At 39.9% G+C, this 27,814-nt stretch overlaps 1 protein-coding gene across 5 annotated transcripts in view; it reads left to right on the forward strand.

Annotated features, from left to right (window-relative positions):
* The window catches only part of RALYL (RALY RNA binding protein like), a 346,824-nt gene extending 324,280 nt beyond the window's left edge, over window positions 1-22,544 (forward strand). For all 5 annotated transcript variants that reach the window (XM_089517541.1, XM_089517542.1, XM_089517543.1 and 2 more), the window contains 2 exons: window positions 2,368-2,540; window positions 18,854-22,544. In XM_089517541.1, coding sequence (XP_089373667.1) covers window positions 2,368-2,540; window positions 18,854-18,871 — 191 coding nt within the window. In that variant the 3' untranslated portion in view covers window positions 18,872-22,544. The remainder of the gene's footprint in view (window positions 1-2,367; window positions 2,541-18,853) is intronic.
* Window positions 22,545-27,814: the final 5,270 nt, after the last annotated feature.

The following is a 27,814-nucleotide window of genomic DNA, read 5'->3' on the forward strand; positions in this document are numbered from 1 at the left end:
AAGAAGAGATTCTTCTTAACGCACACTTTGCGTTCAGAGAGTAAAAAAAGTAATCTCCCTGCTTCCCTGCTTTCCTTGCAATGATTGAAGAACGCTACAAGGAGCTCTGTTTTCATGATGATTAATGAGGCTTTTTTCCCTTTTACCCACTTTTGGAGGGCGATTTACCAGCGATGCAGGCAAGTGGGAAAGTCTTCAATATCACACATCTTCTGCTGGTCTATGACCGTAATGAAGATTCTATTCTATTCTCACATCCTTTCAGTCACATGACTGGATCTACTTCTTCCATCATGCTTTCTTCCACATGCCCCCTTAACCCCACTTTTCTGTGAACTCATTGACAAGTTCCCCCTGTCAAGGAATGACAAGGAACGCCCGAACCATGCTTTGGCGACATAGCTAAAGGCTTCTTTTTCCTGGCTTTAACTGCGGTTTAAAAACTGTGTGTAGTAATCTCCCAGGTTTCTGGATCTGTTGAAAGGTCAAAATAAAGCACAGAACAGAATCACAATTCCACTCACATGGAAGCCACCAGTTGCCAAGGGAACAAATAGCCAGGGATCAAATCTTCCCTTGATCTGGCCCATTACATGCCCCATTTTCCTTCCTTTGAATCTTTGAAATTCATTTAAGTTGACATTACTTGAAGAAAACCAACTGCTAGATTCAGGGAAGTCATCCACTATGTAAAAGTGTGTATGCTTTCCAATAGATATTCAACTGGTGTCCACTACAGCAGTGCCAGTCCCTGCCAGTGCTTGGCGAAGGGGGCAGCCATTTTAATGCTGGCAGCCATTTAGTATTCTGAAAAGTTCAACCAGCATCTCAAAGCAGTGGGAGAGGCAATTGATGACTCCTCTAATTCTTCTATTCCTCCACCCCCAATCAATTCATTTCAGCCTTGAAATATAGCTGAAACAAAACAGTCAGTTTTAAGGTGAGTGAAATGACTGAGAAATTATCCTTGTTAATTTAGTACTGCCTTAGTTTCAATGCAAGAACCCCTGAGATATAGAATTCATATTCATCTCAACTTTGAATTATTAAAATGTGTCTAGACAGATAGTTTATTTCTTGTCCTTTTATTCCTGTGCCTTGAAGTCCCTGTCTTTAAGTAGCTAAGAAATGTTTATGGTGGGCTCAAGAATGTACTTTATGAATTGGTTGCATCTTCTTATGCCATTTGTTGCCAATTTGAAAGCAAACAATTAATTAGCAGAATATGACCTTGGAGTATAAACACATACTTTCCTGTTCTTTTATAGCTTCCATAAAATCAGTGAAATAGGCCTTAGTAATGAACATAAAACACAATGAATACTTGCACTGTTGCCTGTGTGTTTGCAGTGTTTTATGTTAGCACCCCCTGCTGCAGTCCATTTAGATTTCTTGTTCAGAAATGTTGCCATTTAAAAATCAGTTATTTCCAGGTTACTTCATATCATAGTGAAACTTACTTTTTTCTTATCACAGAGTACCAGAAATTTGAAAAAATGGGATTGTACACTTGTACTTGGACTTTTCAAGGGTATATCAACCATATCTTCTGGCCACAAATGAAACAGAGTGAAGCAGTATTAAATTCTGTTATTACAAAGGAAATTTTTAATGTATTGTGCATTCTGCTTTGTTTCATTGAGTGCAATCCAAATGTATATTAACCCTCTTGTACGAGAGTCGGACGTATTAGTCCTGCAGGATCTTATTTTGTTGCCTGCTGTGGTATTGTCACTTGAACAATTGTTTAAAAAATATTCTAAAATGTCAACCACTTGCCATACACACCGACTGTGTTGCTTTGTTCTACAACTAAACAGAGCCAGAACAAAGGAATGCCCAAATTGGTTGCTTTTTGTTCAACTTATGGGGATGCAAGGCCATTGGAGGAACAGGCTTATACTTTTGAGGTCCTGGGGGGGGGGAAGATACTGATGATCCTCTCCCTGCCCCCATTATGGTAGCTTTCCAGGTAGAAGAGCCAGTACTTTAGTTCTGGTGATACCAGAGAGGGAAGATCTATTTCTCCCCTTTCTATGTTCTGTTTTCCAGGATCTAACCCCTGTGATGCACTCTGAATTACTTAAATGACACATAGGGATAGTGTGACATTTGCTCCAGTTCTTAAGAAATCAGTATAACATTTGGGAGGGAAGGGCAACATTGGAAAAGACGTCAAACATCTTACCTGAGTACTGAATGCAAGACTTTCAACATGCCAAAAGGAAGTCTTTAGATTGTGACCCTCGTCCTGGTTAATAAGAAATAAAATAAGGTTTGCAGTTATCTACCACAGTTCTAATTCAAGGAGTAAAAAAGGATTTTTAATTGAGCAACATTCTGGTTTGTTTGGTTTTTTTATCATAGAAGCCCAAAGGAAACAAATAGAAGACAGTGCAGAGTTAATTCAAGAGGAGTGTATATCAGAGAATGCTGACAACTCTACAGAAGAGCCTATTGAAGGAGGCCTGGATGGAGATGGAGAAGAGATGACTGATGGCATAGAGGAGGATTTTGATGAGGATGGAAGTAATGAGCTGGTAAGGAATCAAAAACAATATGTGGCATACAGGTTTACAGTGAACATAGGAGAACAGTAAAAATTATACTGTTTAAAGACTGAAGTTCTGTTTAAGGGTCTGTTACTGAGAAGTTCCAAAATGATGGCTGTTGTACTTTTCATTTCACATTTGTGTTGCCATCCTGTCTGATAGATAGAGCTTATCTCTCTCCCCATATAGCATCAGTTGCTGCTTTCAAGCCGCTTCCTTTTCACTGTTGCTACCTAAGAAATAGGACATTTGAAGGCCCTCCTTCTTTAGATGCAAAATATCAGGGCCTTTAATCTTCCCAAGAAACCCTATCTTACAGTGAGAGAAAGTGATGTGACTGCCACGATTCATAAACTAAGCACAGAGGTTAATCTGTAGCCAGGGCAAGGGCGAAGCATGCTGTGTTAAGTCTTCAAGGAATCTTGGACTAGTTCCCCAATATTTAGCTAATTTTCTTAGGTTTTCTTTGGTGTTCCCAAGTGTTTCTGTTTCTCTCAATCTATCTTATTGTCTTAGGGTAAGGCAGGGTTCAAGGTTCTTGAGCTCCCTATTCCATATTTTATTTTGGAACTGCCTGCTCCATTGGTACAGTGTTTCAGAGTCCCTAAATGACAATTAACCAACCTTTGGCCATTGCCTTTATCCAGCCATCTTTGAATGCATCACCCTTTGAGCATCACTTTGCAGATTAGTGTGTTTGTGTTCATCTGTTCTGCACCTGATAATAAACATAACAGATTTCAACTGAGGTAATTTCTGGAAATGGAAGAAATAGTAAGCTTGTAAAACTGAATTATTATGGGAAGGTTACCCAAAGCTAAAGAAAAAAAGAGGACTGACCTGATAGCCCTAATTTTTTTTGTTTTTCAATGAATGGAGGACTCAAAGGACACACTGTCTAGCCAAACCTGCACACTCATTGGCCATGTGAACAAGCTGTACATAATCTATGTAGATTAAATCCTTGTACAAGAGACAGAGAGACAGTCAAACATAGATAATATGTGTGGAGGGATCCTCCATGTACAGTAATAGGAATCCAAGGGAAATAAGGATTACTTCCTATATAGTAAAGCTCTACATGAATACATGCCACATAATCACCAAAAATATATTCAGCAGGAGAAGTAGCTACCATGGACATAGAACTAGGAAATGTTAGTTTTTAGACTGCAATATGTATAATTCCTCAGCCAGCATGCTAGCTAGCAAATTCTGGGAGATTCAGTCCAAAAGAAATGGGGAATAAACAGTGTAAAATCAAATGTGCCCAATTCTACATGATTATTATCTCAGGATACACAATTAAGCTCTTGCGTGACTTGAAATGAGTTGAGTCTTTGTGAAAAATCAGGTTGAACACTCACATTGTTCAAGAGTTCTGCTGTGTTAGTGTTGATAGCAAACATTAAAAAAACCCTCAGTGTAACTTACAAAACACCTGTCTGAATCAGAGCACAAGCAGACAGTAGTCACTAGAAATGGGAAAACTATTCACAATTATACATTCCCAGGCAGGAAAAAGGGATTCCTATCAGTCAGAAAACCACATTGGGAGCAGCAAGACATTTGCCAATTTTCCTCAGTATTCAAATGTTCCAAAGTACTGCAGTGGAGGCCATGCTGAGTCATTGAAAAAACTTGAGTCTGACTTGACCCCAAGTCAATCGACTTGAGTTTACATATCAGGTACTCCCATTCCCACCACAGTAAGGCCCTATTCCCACTGGCAGTTTTGCCCTGGAAGGAACTGGGCAGATTCGGGGGGAGGGGGGCCTTCCCGAATCTCTCCGTAAGCAAGTGCTCACTACAAATCAGGGGCATTTTAACCCGAATGCCCTCTTGGGGAAATCCGGGTTTAACATGAAGGCGCCTGCTGTCAATCAAGCAATTGTCATAGGTGACGTTTGCAGCACTCATTGGGGCATTGGCAGTGTGCTTCCCCCTCCTTTTTTTTTTTAAGAGCCAGGCACAAAATGTGCACATTTTGTCAAATTTAAGAACCTCGTGTGTGTGTGTGTGTGTGTGTGTGTGTGTGTGCGCGCACGTGCGTGTGTTGTGGGCATTTGGGTCAATTCAGGTTATGATCTGCCCTTGGCCCCATGTTCAACCCCAAAATGCAAGCTAATGCATCCTGTATTCCCCACTCCTTGCCACCCCAGAATGCCTCTTACACATGTAATAATAATAATAATAATAATAATAATAATAATAATAATAAATTCCTCACCTCGGAAATGCCAGAAAAGGATGCGATTGCCATGCATGCTTTTTTGCTTTCAAAAGCAATTCAAGGCTACCCCTGAATTCCTTAGAGACAGTAGCAAAAGCATGTATCAATTTGCCAATCGGCCAAATTGACAAGAGCAACTTTGTAACATTCAAATTGTAGTATTCATTCGCAAAGGAAAAAAGTCTTGTCCTTTGCAACATTTCCCCTTTGCTGGAAGTGAGCAAATGAAAGGGAAAGTAGACAGGCAGCTAGCCACCTTCTATCCATCTATATATATGCCTCAAGCAAAAATCATGCACATTTTTTGTCTAAAATAATTTAAAAATATAAAAAAAAAGGGGGGGGGGGAGGTGCCTGGTGCGAACTCCGTTCATGCCCTGTCTCTGACCTGAACAGAACTGACCCTTTTCCTCCTGCTTACATTCTCTTCAGAGGAGGTTTGCCATTGCCTTCCACTGAGTCTGAGAGAGAGTGACCTGTCAGTTCCAACTAAAGTAGACCCATGGAATCAACTGGGAATAAAAGGGAAATGCAGTGCAGGCATTCTGACTGGAGCATCCGCATATAACACTAATAATAATAATAAAGGTTCTTAAGTTCCAGGAACAAGAGGAAATGAAAGTAGCACAAGCAAGCACACACACATTCTATGTCACCCAAAAAATCATGCGCATAGACTGTCAAAAATAAAAAATAAAAAGAGAAAGAGGCTCCTTCCTCCTGGCTCCGCATTTGGATTTCCCTTGGCAATCCTCCTCCTCCTCCTCCTCCTCCCTTCTGACCCTCCCTGAAGCAAAAACAACTGTCCCTCCGATTCCCCTTTTTTGCAGCCTGTCACCCTTGAGTCTCCTCTCACCCCAATTTCCCTTTTTTGCAACCTGTTACCCTTGAGTCTCCTGTCACCCCAATTTCCCTTTTTTGCAGCCTGTTACCCTTGAGTCTCCTGTCACCCCGATTCCCCTATTTTGCAGCCTGTCACCCTTGAGTCTCCTGTCACCCCGATTCCCCTTTTTTGCAGCCTCTCACCCTTGATCTCCTCTCACCCTGATTACCCTTTTTTGCCTCCTCTCATTACCGTTTTTTCAATCCCGAGGCTCCGTCCTCCTCCTCCTTCTCCGATAAGGGGAGGGAATGCTCTGCCCTTTGCCCGCCCTCTGACCTTAATCCCTCCCTGATTTTGCCCCAATCATGATCGAGGGCAAGTTCATATTTCACGGAACCCAGGTTTTTTATAAAAAAGACGGATTTTACCCCAAATCTCAATACCCCGCGCTAAGGGGCATTTACTTGTGCATGCCTCAAACTGGATCGTCACAGAATCGGGCCCAATATGAACTTCACGTGGAAGAATCGATTTCTCCTCCGAATTAAAAGGTAGTCTGAATGGGCCCACAGAAAAGCTTTTCTGCTTGGTCATGAGAATCACATGCTGTCATGTCTAGGGATGTAAAACCTTCATGATTGCATCCTCACATATGAGCATGAATAATTAGAGTAGTTTTTTCACTGCTGCAGGAGAAGATGAATATCCACAGTATTATCACCATATTCAAACATGCCAAAGTGCTACAGAGGAATTACACTGCAGAGAAATACCTGTGGGGGATTGTTACAGTGGAACCTAACACCAATATGATACTGCAAAAATATTTTGTTATGCTATTACATACACACATACACGGCTCAACAAGTATCAGTGAACAATACAATGTCTATTCACCATACTGGTGGAAAACAGTGAAGTTGTTGGTTATATGTCCTCAAATGGTCACCTCGCAGGATTTGTACTATAAATTACATGGAGTAATGAGATGGAAATAAGTCCTGTTCTCAAAAAAGTTAATCCATGGCAGTCAATGTGAGGCAAAAAATATAATACTTCCAATGTGTGGAAAGCAAGGTAACAGGATGGCACAGGTAACAGATGGCTACCTCCAGAGTTACAGAGCCGTTTTGACTATGTAGTCTTCTTCAGTTGTATCATTTGCTAGGGAGCACAAAGAGGAAAGCACAGGTGCTCCTATAACAGCCTAATGGGCTTCCCATGGGTAGTTCTTTGGCCACTGTGTTAACAGAATGCTGGGGTAGATAGACCTTTGGTCTGATTTGTTAATGTCCTGAATGCCGCTTAACAGATTGCTAGGATGGGGGTGGGAGGAAAAGGGGCCGATGGCAGCATTCACCAATGAAAAGTGAGTAGGGTCAAAATTGCCTCATTCTTAAGTTCAAACTGAGATTTTCACTTTCTTATCAAAACTTTCTTAGCAGAATATTGCTTGAACAGGATCAGGAACAGTGGTGGCTGGTGGCTCCCCTGTCAGGGTCATAGACTTCATTTAGGATGGAGCTATTCAAGGTGCTGTTTTGTGGATAGTTCTGCCCCTTGGAGAGGGGCTTTAAAGTGCAGGCAGCATATTTCCCACCACACTGTCATGGAAGCCACTGGTCACCACTGCTGAGGGATACCTAGGCAGCAGGGCCAAAAAGGATAGCTGATCCTCCTACCCATTGAACAGGCCTTCAACAGAAAGCCAGCCTGTGTCAGATTCGCAATCACATTTACTTGAAAATAACTCTGTCAGATCACAGTAGAACTCACTTTTAGCTAATATGCTTAGAATAACAGCATTTTAGTCTTATTCACAGCCCAGCTGGAGTGTAGACCAATTTAGTCTTTGCTGAAGGGAATGGGATGAAATCAATTTAGAGTCTGCTCTCACACACATTTACTCATCTGTCTCCCTGTGTTCCTTGAGGCTAACTCTCAAGAAAGTGTGCAAAGGACTGCAACCTGCCTCTCTCTTTCTTTGTCCTGAAGCCCCTCTTGATGATAAAATACCATTTGCTTCTCTCTGTGCTGTATTTGTTCTAACATGAATCTAGTATCAACTATAAGATGTCCCATTGTCACAGAATACAAAGGGATGCAAATATCCTAGCTGAAAGAATGACAGTTTTGCTTCTGTGAGACTCTTCTTAAAATTTGTAAGGGATGATCTATGTTGTTGTATTGGAAAGGGGGAGCACAAAACCTGAAAAGACCTCCCTTTTGTTTCCTCTTTATAAAATAAAAGGGGAACATTGTCCATTAGCCTGTGAAGTATTGCCATAAGACAAGGGGATCCCCTTGCTTGTACTGTAAGTATAAAGTACAAAAAAGACTCTTCATTAAATATCTCATTATCTTTCACTGGGCTGCTACATCACATTTGACTTAATGTAACTTTATGTATACTTAGTTAAGTAGCAGAAGCACTAAGAAGCTCTGTTAGGAAATTGTGAAGATGTGTAAGATTGCCTGAGGTACATAGGTACCCAATGTGCATCAGGATCATTATGCATTGGTCTTGTTGCACAATGGTTACTTTGTGAGCTCTGCTATGTAGTAATGTGACAGAAAGCCCTCTACTGGATGGAGACACTATGAAACTGCCCTGTTCTAATTCCTGCATGGGTAAACTCACACACAAAGGTGAAACTTCCATACAGGATTCTGGCCATTATTAATTTTGATGATTTACATTCCCCTTCTTCTACAGGGATTTCATCTGACATTTTCCCCCCTTAGGAAAAGAGGAATATAGCAGCAAGATTGTCCTCCTTACAAATGGATTGGTTCTTCCCCTTTTTATTATTTGGGAACAATTTCCTGCAGTTGCTATTAGACTACTTAACATTAGAAGTTTTATTGAAAATCTGTGGCAGAAAAAGATATCTTTTCTAAATAATACCACTTTCTTCTTCAGGATTGTTTGGTTCTTCCCCAGGGCAGACATAGCCCTACATACATAACTAACTCTACTAGACAAACTCTCCTTGGACAAAATTTGGAAAACAAAATGGCATCTGTGGGTAGGGCTAGGAAAAATTCATATCTGAAAGCCTGGAGAGACATTCCCAGACAACACAGATAATACTGTGCTAGATAGACCTGTGATAAGGATCTCAGCAGATAAGGTTCAGTATATAATATCTTGGGACCAGATCAGGAGCACTTGCTTTCAGCTTCGGCTGATATGCCAACTGCGCTCCATCCAGGAGCAGGAAGACCTTGAAACAGTAGTACATGCACTGGTAACCTCTTGACTTGACTTTTGTAATGCGCTCTACATGGTGCTATCTCTGTGTCAAGTTTGGAAACTTCAATTGGTACAGAATATGGCAGCCAGGCTAGTTACTGACACATGTGGATTTGCCCACATTACACCAGTTTTAAAATCCCTTCACTGGCTGTGTGTTAGTTTCTGGGCAAGATACAAAGTTTTGGTTTTAACCTTTAAAGCCCTACATGGCTTGGGTCCTGACTTCTTGTGGGGGCGCCTTCCCCCATGTCATCCTCTCTTCGTTCTACTGGGAAGATTCTGCTTCAACCGAAGAGGACTAGACTTTCTGCAGTGACCCAGCGATCCTTTTCAGCAGCCGCTCTTATACTCTGGAACAATCTGCCGGATGAGATCCGTCAGATTACCACCTTGGAAACCTTTAAGAAGGCTATTAAGACAGATCTCTTCCGACAGGCCTTTCCAGACTAGATCACCTCCATTTACCTGCCTCTCCCCCTCCACTTTTTCTCCTCTTTTCTCCATCCTCATTTCCATCCTATCTGGACCCCGCTGTAAACTTCCTACAAATCTACCTAGTTTAACTGTTATTTTATACTATTGTTTTAATGTCCTTCTGGTTTAATCTCCTTTTAGTATTACTATGTTTTTATACTGGGGGGAATAGGGTTGTTTTTTTTAAAGAAAAACTGTATCTTGTTTTATTGTTGTAATCCGCTTGGATTCTGAGTAATTAAGTGGAATAGAATTATTGTTTTGTTATTATTATTATTCAGTGCATTTGATCAATTTCTGTCCTGCCCTAGTACAAACAATGAAATAAAGTAAAACAAACTGGATGATTCCTGTCTGGGAATTGAAGTGTTTGCTTCCTTGACTGGGAAAGATGTGTATGAACAGAGTTTAGAAGTCAATGTCGTGTAAAATGATGATGGTGTTGAGTTTCTAGATACCAGGCATTTTATCCCTGCTGTTCCAAGCAAGCCTTGCATAGCAGTTATTTCAGGCAAATGCTGCAGTGTAGGTAATAGCTAGCTGTTATTGTGTGAAATGAGCACTATTCATGTCATAACAAAGATACAGTGTCCAATACTTTATTGATTTAGTACTTGGGATTGCAGTACTATCTGTCATGGCTTTCCTTTGTTTTCTTGAAATGCTTTGTGCTTATCAATAGATTTGAATCATAGCAAATAATTGCTACCCTCTGTGAACAATAAAAGTGACATCTGATTAATTACATGGCACTACGTGGGTACTTTTCATTAAGCAGAGAAAAATACCCAAATGAAGAAAGAGGTGAAATAAATAATACAGACACTTCAGTTACCCATGAAAGTCACAGACAAATCTTTGTGGTGATCACTGAATGACTGAAAAGGATCAGTCTTATTGGATTTGTACCCAGTCTGCAAGTGCAGAGTTTCTATCACTTACAGGAGTTCTATTCTCATCTTTCCATAGGCATCAAATCTATTCTGTACACACAAGCTGTTGAAGCAGTTGTTGCCCAAGTGTTTGTGGTTTGTTTAGTTTTTTTTGAACTAGCTCTTTTGCAAACCCTTCCAAAACTTATTGTCATTTCTTCAGACTAGTTGACATTTGTTCCTAAAATGGCTGCCCAAGAGTTACTTGAACAACTTTACCTCTTATGCCTTTTCCACTAGCACAATGCCGAATACAAGCTATTTTCTGAGTGAAAAGAAACCCAGTGTTTTAAGGATAAAATGTAGTAGCACTATATTTAAAATGTAGCTGTTCCTAGAGCCAGCATGGTATAGTGTTTTGTGCATTGGACTATGACTCTGGAGACCAGGGTCTGAATCTCCACTCAGTCATGGAAACCCACTGGGTGACCTTGGGCAAGTCACACACTTTCAGCCTCAGAGGGAGGAACTGGGAAAAGCCCCTCTGAAAAAATCATGCCAAGAAAAACTGTGATAGCCTTGCCTTACGGTCGCCATAAATTGGTGCACATGACAACAGCATTTCCAAGAAGTAATTGTTTTGCCTGAAAATCCTTTCCAATACTAGGAATGTAGTGGGGATATGTTTATCTACTGCATTCATTAAGGGTCAAATTTTTAGACTCATGCCTTTCAGTTTTTAAGATTTGTAAAAAGGTATTGATAGGAAAAGTGAAATGAAAGCTCATATTAGGGAGGAACTGATTAAATGTGTTGCACAGCTCATTTCTGAGAGTATTTTTTTCTTTGTAACAGATTTTAAATAGTCATGATATTAAAATATTTATATATAAGAAAGCCTAGGACTCAGTTAAGTAACAAATTGTTTCAGTAACAACTAACATTTTACCTGTTCTGTGCCTCTTTTCTTCTTTCATCTCTCCATCTCTAAGACAATAATGTACATCCTCATTCAGCAGCTCTGCCATCTCAGTTTCACTGAAGAAACTGCATTCACATAGGAGAGGTTCTTTCTATACTAAATTATGTAGGGACTGCATCACACAAAATACTCATAATAAATGGACCACTGTAAACTTACACTGTAGTGAGTAGGACACGGTATTGATAATACAGGCTTGCCTTATAAGGATGCAGAACCACCATCAGTGCTGCAAAGAAGCAAACTCCATCAGGCTCCTTCGACCGTCACATGTCTTCTGATAGCAAACAGTACCAGTGAGATATAGGGGGAAGGAAACCAAGGCTTCTCCAACAGCTCTGCCGAGAAGCCACTCACATGTGGCTTCTCCTGTCCTTCAGCTGTCTCCTTTCCAACTGGTTGTTATGAGAACTAAGAACAATTGCCTATATTTGCCTGTCCCTTCCCCCCACACTTCATTTTGTGACAGGAGCTGTCTTATATTTGTAAGCTTCTCTGAGAATCTTTTCAGATGTAAAGTAGAACAAATAATACTGAACCAGACCCATTCCGTCCAAATATTGTCTAATTTTCCAGGGAGCAGCTTTTTCCCAACCTACTATCTGAAATTCTTTTATGAACTTTATGACAGCTGTATGTATCTGAGTAGATACATGAGTGAATGTATGCCATTTGGATTGCACTGCATTGCACTGCTCAGGGAACTACTGGTAGTGCAAAATAGCTCTTCATGCATTTCTTTTCTCCTACACAAGATAAGAAAACTGATACTGGCATACATTCACTCTCTCAAATACTGTTGATCACAGACCCAGATAGGAGGAAGACTCCAGAAGGAACTTTAAAATAGCTATCCAATCTTCCAATAAGTAACCGTCCAGAGCTGGCCCTATTCGCCAAATAGATTTAGCACTATGGAACTTTCACACCATATATATTTCCTTTAACTTTCAGAATAAAACCCAGAGCAAATTTGATATCCCAAAGAAATGGGAGACACCAGCTGCTCTTTAGAAAAACAGACCTATGGAAAGACTGTATGTTTTTCTGGAGCTCTGCTCATCCCTTTTCCCCTCCCAAGGCCCTCCCAAGGTTGTTTACTTAATGTATTCACAGAGGCACATTTTATTTGATTTATTTATTTATATCCTGCTTTTCTCACAGCACAAGATTCAAGATGGTTTACAAGATTTTTTTAAAAAAAAATACAGGGTAATAAACTATTAATACAAAAGTTTAAAAATAGTAAAACAATTCAGTTTAAAAACATTTAAAATATTTTTTAAAAAACACATAGTTAAAACATAATGAAAAGATGTAGACACAATATACCCAATTATCTATACAACAAGTTAACAAGCAAAGGCCTGAATGAAAAGGTCCTTGCTTGCTGTTGAAAAGACAGCAGGGAGAGGTTCAACTCCTGAAAGAGTTCCACAACTTGGGAGCACCCTCTGAGAAAGTCTATCCCCAACATCCTCACTTAATGTGCCCATGATAGTGGTAGGACTCAAAGAGAAAGCCCTCCCACGGGAATCTTAAAATTCAGGTAGACTCACATAGAGAGATAGTCTTTTAGATAGTCTGGACTCAAGGACTTGAAACTGGAATTCTGTTCCAAAATGGACTGGTAGTCAGTGGAGCTGTTTCAACAAGGGCATTATATACTCTATAACCAGCCCCATTCAGTAGCTTGATCACAGAATTTTGGACCCACTGAAGTCTCTGAATAGTTTCCAAAAGCATCCCCACATAGGTTGTGTTACAGCAATCCAAATGGGATATAATCAAAGCACGTGTCCTCATAGCCAGATCTGACATCTCCAGGAACAGGTGCTGTTGTCACATCAGTTATAAGGGAGCAAATGCACTCCTGGCTACTAACAAAAGCTGAACATCCAGGCTCAAATCTGAGTCCAGCACTATGCCCAAGTTGCAAATTTGACATCCCTATTCTGTCCCAGCCACCTACTTTCAAATATACACACTCAGGCTCAGTAAACTGTTGGATGGGATACCAACCGAGGGAGATGGAATCATGATAGACGAATACAACTCCTCCCTGCTCCCCTCCCCATGGTCTTGCCTGCTGCTTTACAGAGAACCTTAGTAGACAAATTGCCATCCACCCCATTTCAAGACTCTCTAATACAAGCCCGGATCAGCATGCTTATCTAGGATCATATCCTGGATCAAGCTGGTTCTTCCATTCACCAACCTGGCACTAAGCATGGGCATTTTCAGCCCAGGGGACCTGTTGCCAAAGCAATCCAGACTGTCTGAGTTAGGACAGTTTGGGTGAAGTCAATACCATGTGGATCTCCCTTCTCCCTTCACAACAATACTACTTTCCCACTCCTTATGTCACCATACAAATTATTGTTATAATGGCTGCTCTCTAGGCTGCTTCCTCTCCTATGCTCTCTAAATAGCACATTTTATTCTTTGCTGGCAGGGCAGATTTTTTTTTTAAAAAAAAAATACCTACAATGTGTAAATAAAAAGCAACCTCCTCCCCCCACACCCAAACATGAAATCTGACCCTTTTCCTCACTCCACGCACTTTGAAGGTAACCTCACTGCTCCAGGCCAGACAGTACCTAGGCTCTGGTTCTGCAGACAGTGAAGGTGTAGCAGACAGGGAGAAGTTTGCAAAAAGAGAGGCAGCCACTGGCAGCAAGAAGCAAGCAGGTGGTGGCAACAGATGGCAGAAATGCTTCTTTTCTCTCTAAAAGGTGGTGATTTTCTTCTCCCCACATGTGCACACCTGATACAGCTGATATGCTGTACTTTTTGAAGCTGTCTTGTACTTAATGAACCACAAAAGGGGGAGGATAAAAGAACATCATGCCATGTAGAATTACAGCCCATCCTGATGCTCAAGATGTGTAGCATGATACTCAGCAAGTTTATGTTCTTATTTTGTATAAATGAACTACTACTGCAAAGCCCTTGCCTTTGGCATGTTCACTTTGGCTATCAATTACTCCAGGAGCAGATGTTTGAGCCATTGTGCTGGATTTAACTGTATCCCTCTTACTGCTTTAATGGGATTTCTTATATACACAAATCCTATGTGTGCTGATTTTCAAATATGCAGAACCAGCTGGGAGGATTTCCTTCACTCTCTACCATTCTATTAGAAACAGTATGGGGACTTTGCACTTGATTTTTTTCAGAAACATCCAGGATGGGCAAATTAGGCTGCATATCATCATCTGCAAATATAAATCTACAAACTAAGAACCCAACATGTGTAAACCAGCATTTCATCATAAAATATTCCAGAGCAGGCCTCAGTGTCTCTGCATTTGTGCAAAAGCCTGCACCTCTCTGGCCTCTGAGGGAGTTGAAGAGCAACTGGGCACAGCTCCAGCATACCTAAGCATTAGTGGCTGGTGAGAGACACTCCCTCCATATTCCAGCTGCCATTGCTCTGTCCTCTGAGAAAGATCAGCGAGGAAGACATAGCTCCATCATGCCTATGCATCAGGAGCTGATGAGAATGACTTCCTCCATATTTCAACTACCATTACTCTGAGCTCCATCATGCCTGGGCCCCAATGGCTGGTGAGAGCCTCTCCTTTCATTTCCCAATTGGTATTGCTCTGGCTGCTGAGGAAGCAGAAAAGCAGCCAGCATCTGATAAGCATAATCCCCTTCTACCATCCCCTTTTATTTTATTAATATTCTACCTTTCTCATTGCACAGGATCATATTCCCTGTGTGTCATGACTTATTTTGATTGTAAGCCTAAGATCAGGGAACTGTCAGATTAATGATTTTTAAGCCTCTCTGGGAGACTATTCAGTTGAAGAATGGGGTATAAATACTCTAATTAAATGAATAAACTCTCGATACCGATCAGCCATAATACCTAAGCATCACTCGCCTTCCTGTTCTCACTGTGAACCTCCAAAGGCATCTACCTGTATTTGAAATAAAATGCTAGACTTTTGAAATAACTTTGGCCATAAGAATCACTTCACGTGCATTTACAGAATTCTTTTAGAGCTTGAAAGCACTGTATTAAAAGGAGTCATATTTACTGTAGCCCATTACATTCAGTCCTCCATACCCAGAGATTCAAGCATCCACAGTTTGAAAGTATTTAAAAAATATTTACAGCGCACCTGCGCCATACACGAATTTGAGGTTACACGGATGGTGGACCCTAATATAGCGAATGGGCCATGTGCCACAGGGACACAACCTAGTCAAATGAATACGTGGGCTCTGCCTTACGTGGGGAGGTCTGGAATGGATCCCCTGCATAAGGCAAGGGCACACTGTACATTCAAAAAAGCAAACCTTTATTTTGTCATCTTATATAAGGGATACTATTTACTACCCCACTGACCATAATAGGACTTGAATATCCATGGATTTTGATATCTGGGGGGGGGGGGTGTCCTGGAACCAACCCCCAGTGGATAGATATCAAGGGCCTACTGTACTTTTATATATAATGAAGGCAGAATGGTGTTATTTGTATGAAATAATGTAACAAAACCATAATGCATCTGACAAAATAGACCCAGCCAATGAAAGTGTATGCTACATCTTGTTAATTGGTTAATAAGTCTTTCAGATAGTCTAGACCCAAGGGCTTAATTTTTATACAGATTGTTTTGTCTTCTTTTACCAAGAAAGCACATAGGTGATGAGCATAAATAAATAAATAACTTTTACATTCAAAAAAATCTGAACTTGAATTTAGGATATCTTGTTATATTGCTTGGTAGTCAGTTGAATCTGGAGCTCTTCCCTAAATGGTAAACTACCATACTTGATACAATCTCCAAATTGTATTGCATTTTTAATCTGATGTTGAATATACTTAGGAAATTATGAAATCTTCCGTACAGAGTAGCTGCTGACTTGCTGAAGTTGGAGAATATAATGAGCTTTTCATTATCAGTACTGAGCAGCTGCTCATCTTTTTTAAAAAACATCTTTCCATTACTGAAAACTGCATGTTTCTTTACTGCCAAATTCAAAATACAAGAGAAATGGAGGAAAGAAACATTGTAGAAGAGTTTGTGACCTGAAACAAGGAGTCAGAAAAGGAGTTAAATATATGCGTCCACACATCTGAACATTTTCCCCATAATGCATCTCTTAAGCCATCCTTTCCATTTTGCAATTTATAAAAAAGAAAAGCACTACTAAGAACAAAACTGAAGAGAGAGAGATGCATTATCATGTGCAAGGAAGTCAGTATTAATGAGAAGAAAACCAAGGAAAACCACTTAATGCATGCTCTTGAAAACAGGTCCAACTTTTTTACTGCTCATTTCCAGTGTGTTAGTGATCCTTGTTTGATCTTTCCTGCCAGTAATTTTCGACTCCATCACAATCTCATTGTCAGTTGTCTTGTGCAAACATAAAGCAGAAAATTTATTCTTTTTACTCTTTACCCAAGTGCCCTACTTTGAAACAGCTTATGTTCTCTACTCCCTGATTGCTATTATTGCTTTTCTGTTCCTTTTCTTCCCACCTCTTCTCTTTTTTTCTCAGTTCCCCTAAGACCTCTTTGACATTCAGCTCCTTCCAGTTAATATACTTTCTTCTCAAATAATTCCTACAGCTTGTATCTTGGAAGTTTTACTTGGATTTTCTTGCAAAGATTTGTTGAAAGGAGGCTTGCCATTGCCTTCCCATGATGCTGAGAGCATGTGACTTGCCCAAAGTCACCCAGTGGGTTTCATGGCCAAGCAGGGAATGGAACCCTGGTTCTCAGAGTCATAATCCAACATTCAGATCATAGTGCCACACTGGCTCTATACAGGTCTAATTTTCCCAAAATTACTAATGAGTATATTTTTACTTCAAATAACCCTAAACATATTATCTTGCTAAAATATAGAAGAAATTAGATAGATATATCATATTTAATAAAACATCTACTTAAAGTACAACTTCCATAACCCCTTAGACAGTGTGGCCATTGCCTGCTTCTCTTTCCAGGTTAGTCCTTCCCAAAATATAGAAGAAAATGGTTTGGGATTGGAATAAACAAGTAAATAGTCCATAATAGCAATATTTCTCCAAAATTATAGCTACTAATCATACTTTCTTTTAAATTTAATGAGCTTAAGTTACAGGGTAATAGACTTCAGCTGAATTTTAAATGCTCTTGAGCACAAGAGGAAATCAATAATGGAGAGTGATGGGTTTCTTGCTAGACGTCTTCAAGCTAAGGTTTTCTGCATATTATCTAATGTTGAATTCCTGCAGTGAGCACACTGTTGGACTGCATGGCTTAAGGGATCCCCCTGGTCCTGTGATTTCTAGAGTTTGTTTCATCGAATGTATAAGTGCAGTGCCTGTGTTTTAGTCATTATCCAGGTTCTTTAAACCAGTGTGTGTCCTTCCCTGTCAGATGATGTTTTTCTTTAAAATAGAAGTGGGCAAAGCATAGCCTGTCAGATTTTGTCAGTTATAGGCTCCTGTCAACCCTATCCAGCAGAACCAATGGTGAAAAATGCTAGGGCTTGCAGTCCAACAACATCCAGAAAGATGCATTTTGCTCACCCCTTATTTATAGGGACATCAAATGAAAGCCACATTGCTGTCTAGAATTCAATTTGGTTTAGTGCATGTTGTTGTTCTTGTTGCCCATGGTCAGTCTCTGTGGCCAAGTGGGGATTCACACCATGGTCTCCCAGTGTTCTAGTCCAGCAGGCAAACCAATACACCACACTGGTCTGATTTAGGGTATAATTTATATAAATTCTTTAAATGAATTAGGGTTATGTATTATCATAGAAAAAAAATATTTTCTCCATAAATTAGTCTCTGGCCTGTTACAGACTGCCAAAATAAAGCTGCTTCGGGTCTCTTTGGAGGTATGCTATTTAGATGATGCATGGGTCCTAAGAGTCCGGAGGTTGCGCCAAAGCCACACTCCATTCCTAAGCACTGGAGTGCAGCTTTGGTGCAGCTTCCGGATTCTTAGGATGCATGCATCATTTAAATAGCATACCTCCAAAGAGACCCGAAGCAGCTTTATTTTGGCAGTCTGTAACAGGCCCATGTGTGTTTTAAAAGTCATAGCTTCCACACAGCCAGTGGCAGCCCATGGTGTGAGCAATGGCAGGGTGAGGCCCACCAGCAAATATACCTAATGAGAAATTCTACAGAATTTTAGCTCAAAGAAGTGAAACAAAGCTAGTGAAAGCCTTGCGTTAATCAGACTCATGGAGGTGAGATGAGGGCCTGGTCTTCAGGGAATAATAAAACTTTTATTGGATTCCAAGTTGCTCCTTTCCATGCCATATTTTAGCTGCTCCTTGTGAATTTTATTATTGTATGGACTGCCAAAAATCCACTCCACCTACCAGACATCTTTCCAAACTAAAGTGGCCGAAGGTCTACTTCGAATGAGGACTAATGAGAACTGGAGCTGAAAGATACAGAGTAGAATGACACTGGTTTTGGTCTTACAACACCTATATACCTTCTTCACCATCATCAAGAATACTGTCTTTTGTTATCCAAAAATGTAACATTTCTGTTTTTTTAAGAGAAGCAGAAGACAGCAGGGAGATCAAGTTGTAGAATTTATTAGTTATATTTACTTCAGTCCATTTTTTTCCTCTCACTATCTCCTCTTTAAAATGCTTTCAAACTAAAATATGCATTTTATTTTATAGTTTCTACAAATAAAATGAATTGGGAGTCACATCCAGCCACCTTGGAAACTGAGAAAGATAATTCACTGACTTCCCTGTATGGAAATGTGACCTGCAGTTTCTTGCCAGCTAAGAAGACCTTTAACACAGTTTTTATGAAGAACTGAAATTACTCCTTGAAATGGATGTTGCCATTCAAAACTTAGAAATTCCATTTCTTATATGTTCTAAAGCTGTACAATTGTCAGATTTTTATGGTTTAGATTGTAAATGTGTTTTTTCCTGGCTAATTATTGGTATTATTTTTTTAATTTTAATGTCAGAAGGCCAATTACTTGTATGATAATAGGAAGGACATATTTAAAATGAGGGAGACACTGTATACAAATGTATATTTGTAAAAGCTATTTTTATGATTAGCATGTTTTATGGTTCATCATATTTAAAGTCAGGTGATATTGCACTTAAACGTTTACAGCATAATGAGATCATCAAAGTTTTATTATTCAGTATGTTAGCAGTATTTTAATCATTTGTATTTATTTATATTCCTTGTTTAAAGCAAGTACATTCATTAAATGGGACCTTAATGGTGGGTGAATAATATTCATGGCTGGGCTTTCTTCAAGCTATCATTATACCATAATGGATGTAATTTTCATACACTAGTTCTGTGCACCATGGGGAAACTTCAGATAATTTCAATACTCTAAATTTCATCCTCAGAGTTTATTATACTATACATTTCCTTATTCTTAGCATCAGATAATCCCATTCTGGATAGCATAGATAAAAATTCTGTTACTTTTTCCAGGAATGCTGCCATATCAAAAAACTGACATAGTTGACTCCATATCTACTTCACAATCCATATTTTTCTGGATTTCTATTATTGGGTCTCTTCAGTTTTATGGGTGAATACTACAGTTTGGACTTATTTTGATCATGTATCTCTGTACCAGTTTGCCTGGTGTTAAAATTGCCTGATTGTATCCATGCCATCCCAAAAAGATACAAAGAGGACTTTAAATTATGCACGGTGTTTCTCCACACTTATTTCTAATCCCTTAAGGTATCAAAGTTCTCTCCAACTGATGCTTGAAATTAGAATTCTTCCCATGACTGCAAATTAATTCATTTCATAGTTCCTCTGAATAAACTTTTTTCCTCCCACAAAATAAAACTGGTAAATGTTGCCTCATTTGTTCACAGGAATGTCTGGATCCACCCACATTCTGCAGCTATATTTGCCTCATTATCAGAGGAAGAGCCAAGGACTTGACAGTTCTGAAAATAAAATTGCACAGACCCGTTCTGTTTTCATTGCCTTAGCACCAGACTGGTTCAGTTATGCTTCATAGCTGAAAAGAGGTGCCAGACGACTAGAAATAGAATGTTTTTAAACAGTTGGCATGTGTAAGGATTTTTGTGTAAAAGTATGCTTTTAAGCTATTACAAGATTTAAACCATTTTCTGATGACCAGGAAGCATACTACAAATGGTTACCTCATAGGGCCAGGTTTTGCTGCCCTCTTTGTGTGCATTGTGGCATACACTGATATATTGTATACATGCAATGGAATACATATAGAATTAGGGAAAGGCTGCTGCCCTACACTTGGTATGCATTCCCTGGATGTGTGCCCTCCACATTAAAACATCTTGAAGGGGCTTTTTAAAGACATTAGTATTCATGGAAATGCTGTTTAGGAGTAATTTCCCTAACTTCATTTATACAATTCTAGGTTGTGTGTGTGTGTGTGTGTTTTGTTTTGTTTTTCCCCCCAGATTTCTGTGCCAGAACTTACTTGCTGTAAGTTCATAACTGTCATCTCACAAGTTTGCACAAACATTTTGCAGGACTTGAAAGACTCTAATGCTACAGCACAGAGCATCTCTGACACTCACCTGTTTGAAAAAGAGCAACTTGCGCATGTTTTCATACAGTTTGCATTAATAGAAAGATGTGGGAGAAGAGAATAACTTTCACTGCAGTAACTTAAAATGAACTCTGAATATCACCAAATTAGAAAATTGCTTCTGATAATCTAAATACACAAACTAGGGCTGGCATCTTATTAATAACATACATAGCTGTAAATCCAACTTTGACCTGTGGATGTCTTTTTTGTCATTGTGGATGTCTATTATTAGTAGTATTAGTATTAGTATTATTTCTTGCACACTTCTCCCCATGTATCGAGGTGGGGAATAACAGCAGACCAACAAATACACAACACCAGTTAAAAACACACGTCAGTTTAAAAGAACAAACAAGACACATAAATATTAAAACAATCCACATTTACAATTCATCATTTAAAAATTACAGTTTAAAAATTAACCTGGATAGGCCTGCCAGAAAAGACTGTCTTTAATGCTGTTTTAAATTTGGACAGCATATTCAGCTCTCAGATCTCTTCCGGCAGGTTGTTCCACAGTCTGGGGCAACTGAAGAAGAGGTCCTCTGGCTGACAGTTGCCAATCTAGTCCTAACTGACCAGAGTAAATGTCCCCCGAGGACCTGTGTGTGCAGGCAAGATTTTATGGGAGGAGGCAATCCTGCCGGTAATCCTGGACCAAGCCATACACAGTTTTAAAGGTAATAAGCAAGACTTTGTTCCTTGCCTGGAAACTAATTCTCATTTTCCCTTGTTCAACAACCAACTACATTAACTACTTAGTTAAGTATACTTTGTACTTACAATTACTGGTTGATGGAGAGTGTGAGCAGGGAGTAGCGGAAGAGCATCCAGCTATGTACCTGTAGCTAGAAGTACAATGGCAATATATCCTCTGGGACCTACCAGAGGAGGATCACATTGTCACTCTGCATACAGCTATAGGCACATGGCTAGATGCTTCCTCACCCACATTCACATCCCACTGACCGCAAGTAAACACCATGGAGGGGAAGTACAGTATGGAAAAGACAGGATTTTTTGGAGAGGGGGCGGAGTAGTTCAACCTAGGCAGAACTTTACATGCTCTCTCCAGTTACAAAATCTTAGCCAATACATGAAGCTGCCCTATAGTGAGTTAAACCATCTAGTGCAGTACTGTGTGCCCTAACTGATAGCAGGCCTTTCCTAGTCCTATAAACTATTTTTTACGCCAGTGACTGAAATTGGCCTCTCTGTGTGCAAAATGTTTTATCCTGAATTATGGTGCCCCTGCATGAATACCATTCTATTCCATTATGACAACATTGGCACTAATGCAGGCTGATACCAGTGCAAGCAATGATGATAAAAAAACATTGTGTGTGGGTTTTATTCTGAGTATGATGTCTGAGTAGGATCCAGCCTTTACTCTGCTGCAAACACTGTGCCCACATCCCTTACATGCATGTAAGAGAAATGGATCCAGAGACTAGTTTTATTGTAAACTCTATTTACAGTCTGATCAAGGCATCTTTAACCTTTCTAGATCCTTGCATTATAGCAGTGTAGCTTTTTGTCTACAAAATGTTTATTTGAAAGATAGGAGAGATGGACCCTTCAACTATGAAAAAGATTACCTGGATACATTTCTACAGTCCTTTCAAAGCCATGGCGTTTGTTTGTTTGTTTGTTTTGGAGGATGTAAAGTTGATCTGCATCCATACAAGAAATATCTTGCCTCATGTGTTCTTGTGCAATTGTTCATGATGGTTTTGTTCCAAATGTTGTAACATAATTTTTACATTCCTGTAAATAAATATTTTCTCTGATTAATGCACTAATTGTCTTTTGTAGTTTCTGCTTCCAAATGTTGATTCTGAAAGTTGGAAAGTGCCCCCTAAATATTCAAGCTGCCATTTAAACACTTAATTCAGAGTAATTTCCACTGAATGGAACTTGAGTCTGAAAGTTTTTTCCAGGGGAGTAATACAATTTATTATCATTTACATCACATCTTTTCCCCAATTTACAGTGATTTACAGAACCAGAATAGAATACTGTATATAAAGACTCATCAATATCTTACATTGATTATCATTTTATCTTAGTCCCCCACAAGCCCATCTTAACAGCCAGCAGCCGCATTGAGCAAAGGTGATCTGTTCATCTTTTATTTGGGGAACAAGGAAAAGCATGTTTCCAGCCTTCTCCAACCAGCACGTGAGGCTATAACAAAGAATTGTAAAGCGGTCCTGCTTCTGATAGTTGCAGACTTACTCACTGGTGGGAGGGGGCTGGAAATAAATAAATAAAATAAATAATTTTTTTATTTCTATCCCACTTTTTGCCAGGCAATCAAAGTGGCGTACAACAGGTTAAAATACATAAATATATACATAATACCCCCCTTAAAACAAGATTAAACAATGTAAGATTAAAAACTACATATTAAAACCGACTAAGCTAAATGTCATCTTCCTCACAGCTGAACAAACTCCTTCACTCAATGTGTCTGCAGACTGTTAAGGTGGTTTTGGGGGGTCTTTACAATCATGGCAATAGTTCTACAATCGCAACTGTGTGAAGCAGTTACAAATCCATAACTTTATATTACAAATCCCTAACTACATTACAGAATGCCAGCCATTATTGTAAAAAGCAACTCAATAATCTAAAGAATTGAATTTAGATATTTGTTAAAAGACAAGATGCAAAAAAACAACACCATTAAAAGCTCATTGTAATCAATCCCTAAAAGCCTATTGGAAGGACAATAAGAGAGAGCCATCTAATCGTCCTTAGGTTAAAAAAAATCCAAAATCTGGGAGTGCCCCATGAAAAGACTCCCGCTTTTACCCACCAAATGAGCCTGGGAAAGTGAGGGGAGAACAGCAACACTGAACATGTTTAAAGCAGCTGGTCTAAAATGCTCCTAGGAGGTCTTGAAAGTTTCACTGCTGTGGGAAGCTTCAATGAGCAGCATGGAGGAGAATCGAAATAAGAGTGATGGGAGGGAGGTAGATGGAGAGAAAGAGCTGGGGGCAAATCTGTAGTAACAATGATCTGTAACAATAATTTCTCAGCATCTAGGAACTGAGAGGAATGTCAGAAATTCAGTTCTCTGGATGTTATCTCATCCAAATTGTCTGGAGAGCAATTTACTGTTGAAAAAAATTGACTGCAGTATCGTATATAATAAGCGACAGACATAAGAAAAGCATCAGCTCCAGAAAGGAAAGAGACTCTGCAGTTGTTCAGATACTACTTCAATATTTAAGAGACTCTTCATCCTTTGAAAGCAATTAAATATAGACACTGGGGTTTTCACATCTACAGGTGTCAGTGCTGTCATTCCTACAGAAGTTGGATTACATTTTTAAAAAATAGTCGGAAAGACTTCCATAGAGATTTCTTTTAAACAGAAGCAGAAAATTATCCAACTATTTACGAGAAAAATCTACAACTATACAGTTATCTATAACATCTGGAAGTTAATCAGACATTTGGACTCAGCACTTCAATTTCAGCTATTCCTCCTCATTGACAAAATCATTAACAGTTTTTTGTGGGTTTTTTGGGCTATGTGGCCATGTTCTAGAAGAGTTTCTTCCTGACGTTTCTCCAGCATCTGTGGCTGGCATCTTCAGAGAATGCTTGCCTGGAAAAGAGTTGGGTATATAGTTGGCCTTCGACTTCACAAAAACATTAACATTTTTGAAGGAGAGAGGTTCAAATATGAATTGGGCTCCCACATAGTATCCTTGTTGAAAACCATTTTCCTTTTCTCAAAGACAAATGAACTTCATCCTAAATGTCTAAATAGCATGTCAGACAATTGATGTTGTAGGTTGTAGACAAGTAAGTGGGCTAATGTTTGTGAGTAGTGAGTCTCTGCTGCATAGGATCCAGTAGACTGTGGATGGATCATATTCTAGGTTGAATCCAAAGGAACTCTAAAGAAACAGACTTTGTTCTAGACTTCATCATAGGCTGCGGTCACAGTGCAAAATTAATGCAGCTTGACAGGACTTTAACTGTCATAGCTCCATCCTATGGAATCCTAGGATTTGTAGTTTGTTGTGGCACCAAAGCTCTCTGACAGAGAAGGCTAAATAGCTCACAAAAATACAAATCCCAGAATTCCATAGCATTGAGCCATGACAATTAAAGCAGTATTAAACTGCATTAATTATGCAGTGTAAATGCAGCCATAGTTATAACAGTTCACTCAAAAGCAAGGGAATTTAAGTTATGCAGGCACTGTATTTTGCTTTAATTTAAATTAAGTATGATTAAATCTGGCTTTTACTTGGTAATATCTGCCTGGATTATGCTTGTTTTTTTTTAAAAAAAATCAGTCTTAATTGATGTCACTTAGAATAATTGGCCAAAATCCTACATTGCCCAGTGTTCAACATATTGAGAAGCAGCTAGGTTCCATCCAGCAGGTTTATTTAAGGAATCACATTTTAGAAACTAACTACCAATATGCTACATTTTCAAAAGACAAGGTAGTTTTTGACAGCAAACTAGATAAAATCAGTTGTGGTGATTTCAAGAATGAGTTGCCTTTTGAAACTGGTTCTCTTTCTTTTTATTTAATTGAGGATTGTTTCAAACTCAGTGTCAAAGTCTCTCATTTTTTTCAGTGCAAAATCAGCTGAGCAGGAAAAACAACAACAATATGCTTCCATTGGTACCAGTTGAATGCTAGCCATTTGGGCCAATTTATTGAGAGCTTTGCTCCGCGTGAGCCAGGATGTGCGTAGTATAAGAGTAGCAGACTGATAATAGCATCTGAAGAAAAAGGATGGAAAAAGGTCTACATGTAATTGCACATGGATAGCTCTGAAGACAAAATACAACACTGATTGCTCTGACAGACGCAGAGTTCATTGGCAGAGGTGGCAAGAACACTTCAGAGAACAATGGAGCTTTTGAAATGGTATATAATGGCCAGCTCATGATTGCAAGAAAAGTCATCCGTATAACATTGTTCAGTAGAAAATGGAGAAGTGTTACTACATATCATCGTCTTTGCTTGTGTTTTGTTTTAGCAAGTGAAATGTGGGGTCAAAGATACTCTACCTTTTCTTTTGATCAACTTACACAGAAGCAGCTGGGGATTTCAGTCCATTACACAACCCCTATGCATACCTTCCTGAAAACCACTTGGTAAACTACTCCCAGTTAGAACCATTAAACTTCTAGTGTATTATTTAGGTGGTGTTCTCTGACCAAGAAAACAATGATTGGAATCCTGTTGGAGTATAGCCCAGGAATAAGGGGTAGTAGCTATGGGCTCAGCAGCAGCCACACAGGAAGCAAAGCACTGGAGAAATAAGTTGCCCAGAGGTGGAAGATTTTGTCTGCCTTTCCCTTGCCAACCCAATGTGATCCTGAAAAAAGTGCAATCACTCTCATAGTGGACCAGCAGGGCTCCAAGTGCTTGGATATGTATTTAACAACCAGATGGAATTGTAAGAATATTAACTGGAAAGGAAATCCATTGAGTTCAGTAGGGCTTCCTCCTTTGTGTATTTAGCATTACAGCCTAAACAATTTGCCATAGATCAGTGAGGATTTCTTGATTTCAAATAGGTTAATCATTGCCACATTTTTTTTAAAAAAAGGAAAGTGGTCTGCAGTGGTTACCCTTGGAGTAATCATTAATCTTGCAACTGCAGTGCTCCTTGCTGTAAAGTCTGGGTATTAATTGGATACCTTCTTCGAGATCTTGATGATGCTCTGCTCATTTTAGAGGGTTTTTTGTTTGTTATATTCAGGTTGTTCCCACTTAAGATTTGAAACGATTTAAAATACAACGTTTTTAATAAAATCGATTCAAAATAACACTGTTCTTATCCCGCTATCCGAATCGCTTTGTTCATCGTTCCCATCTGGTTATTTAAATCGAAGTTTTTACCTGCAAGCGTTCCTACTTGGCATGAAATCGGTGTTTAAATAAAGCGATTCTTCTCCTCCATACCTTATTTGGAGCTGTCAATCAATAGTACGTGAGAATGACGTAACGTTAATCCGGAATATTTGGAAGCGATTTATCTTTTGGCATCGTTTCCATTTCATTGACTGTTTGTGAATTTAGCAAATTTAGGAAAGCGAATTTAGGAAACCCAAGCTCTTTCCAGAGGAACTATGGGATAGGTTTTGCATGACAGCATCCCCTCTTCATGTCTCCCAAGACAGCCAGGGAGAATCCCTTCAGAGAGCACAGAGATCAATGGGGGAGGCTTCTGGCAAAGCGAATTTAAGAAACCCAAGCTCTTTCCAGAGGAACTATGGGATAGGTTTTGGAGGGCAGCATCCTGTCTCCCAAGACAGCCAGGGAGAATCCCTTCAGAGAGCACAGAGATCAATGGAGGAGGCTTCTGGCAAAGCGAATTTAAGAAACCCAAGCTCTTTCCAGAGGAACTATGGGATAGGTTTTGGAGGGCAGCATCCTGTCTCCCAAGACAGCCAGGGAGAATCCCTTCAGAGAGCACAGAGATCAATGGGGGAGGCTTCTGGCAAAGCGAATTTAGGAAACCCAAGCTCTTTCCAGAGGAACTATGGGATAGGTTTTGCATGACAGCATCCCCTCTTCATGTCTCCCAAGACAGCCAGGGAGAATCCCTTCAGAGAGCCCTGAGATCAATTAAGGAGGCTGCTGGAAAAGCAGGGAGGGAGCACTCTTCCCAAAGATTCTCTTTCCAGGGTTGGAGGAGAAGGCAGATTCCATTTGAGAAATGGAGGGAGAAAGGCTCTATCCCCCCCCCCCCCCCATTGATCAGAGCCCTTCCTTGCCTGGGCGAGATCAGATGCCTCCTCGCGAGGAGCCTTCCCTTCCCTGTCTGGGCGAGATCAGATGCCTCCTCGCGAGGAGCCTTCCCTTCCCTGTCTGGGCGAGATCAGATGCCTCCTCGCGAGGAGCCTTCCCTTCCCTGCCTGGGTGAGATCAGATGCCTCCTCGCGAGGAGCCTTCCCTTCCCTGTCTGGGCGAGATCAGATGCCTCCTCGCCAGGAGCCTTCCCTTCCCTGTCTGGGCGAGATCAGATGCCTCCTCGCCAGGAGCCTTCCCTTCCCTGTCTGGGCGAGATCA

The sequence above is a fragment of the Sceloporus occidentalis genome, unplaced genomic scaffold, assembly GCF_023333645.1.
Source record: "Sceloporus occidentalis isolate IW3139 unplaced genomic scaffold, rSceOcc1.0.p SCAF_3, whole genome shotgun sequence".
In the NCBI taxonomy this organism is placed as follows: Eukaryota; Metazoa; Chordata; class Lepidosauria; order Squamata; family Phrynosomatidae; genus Sceloporus; species Sceloporus occidentalis.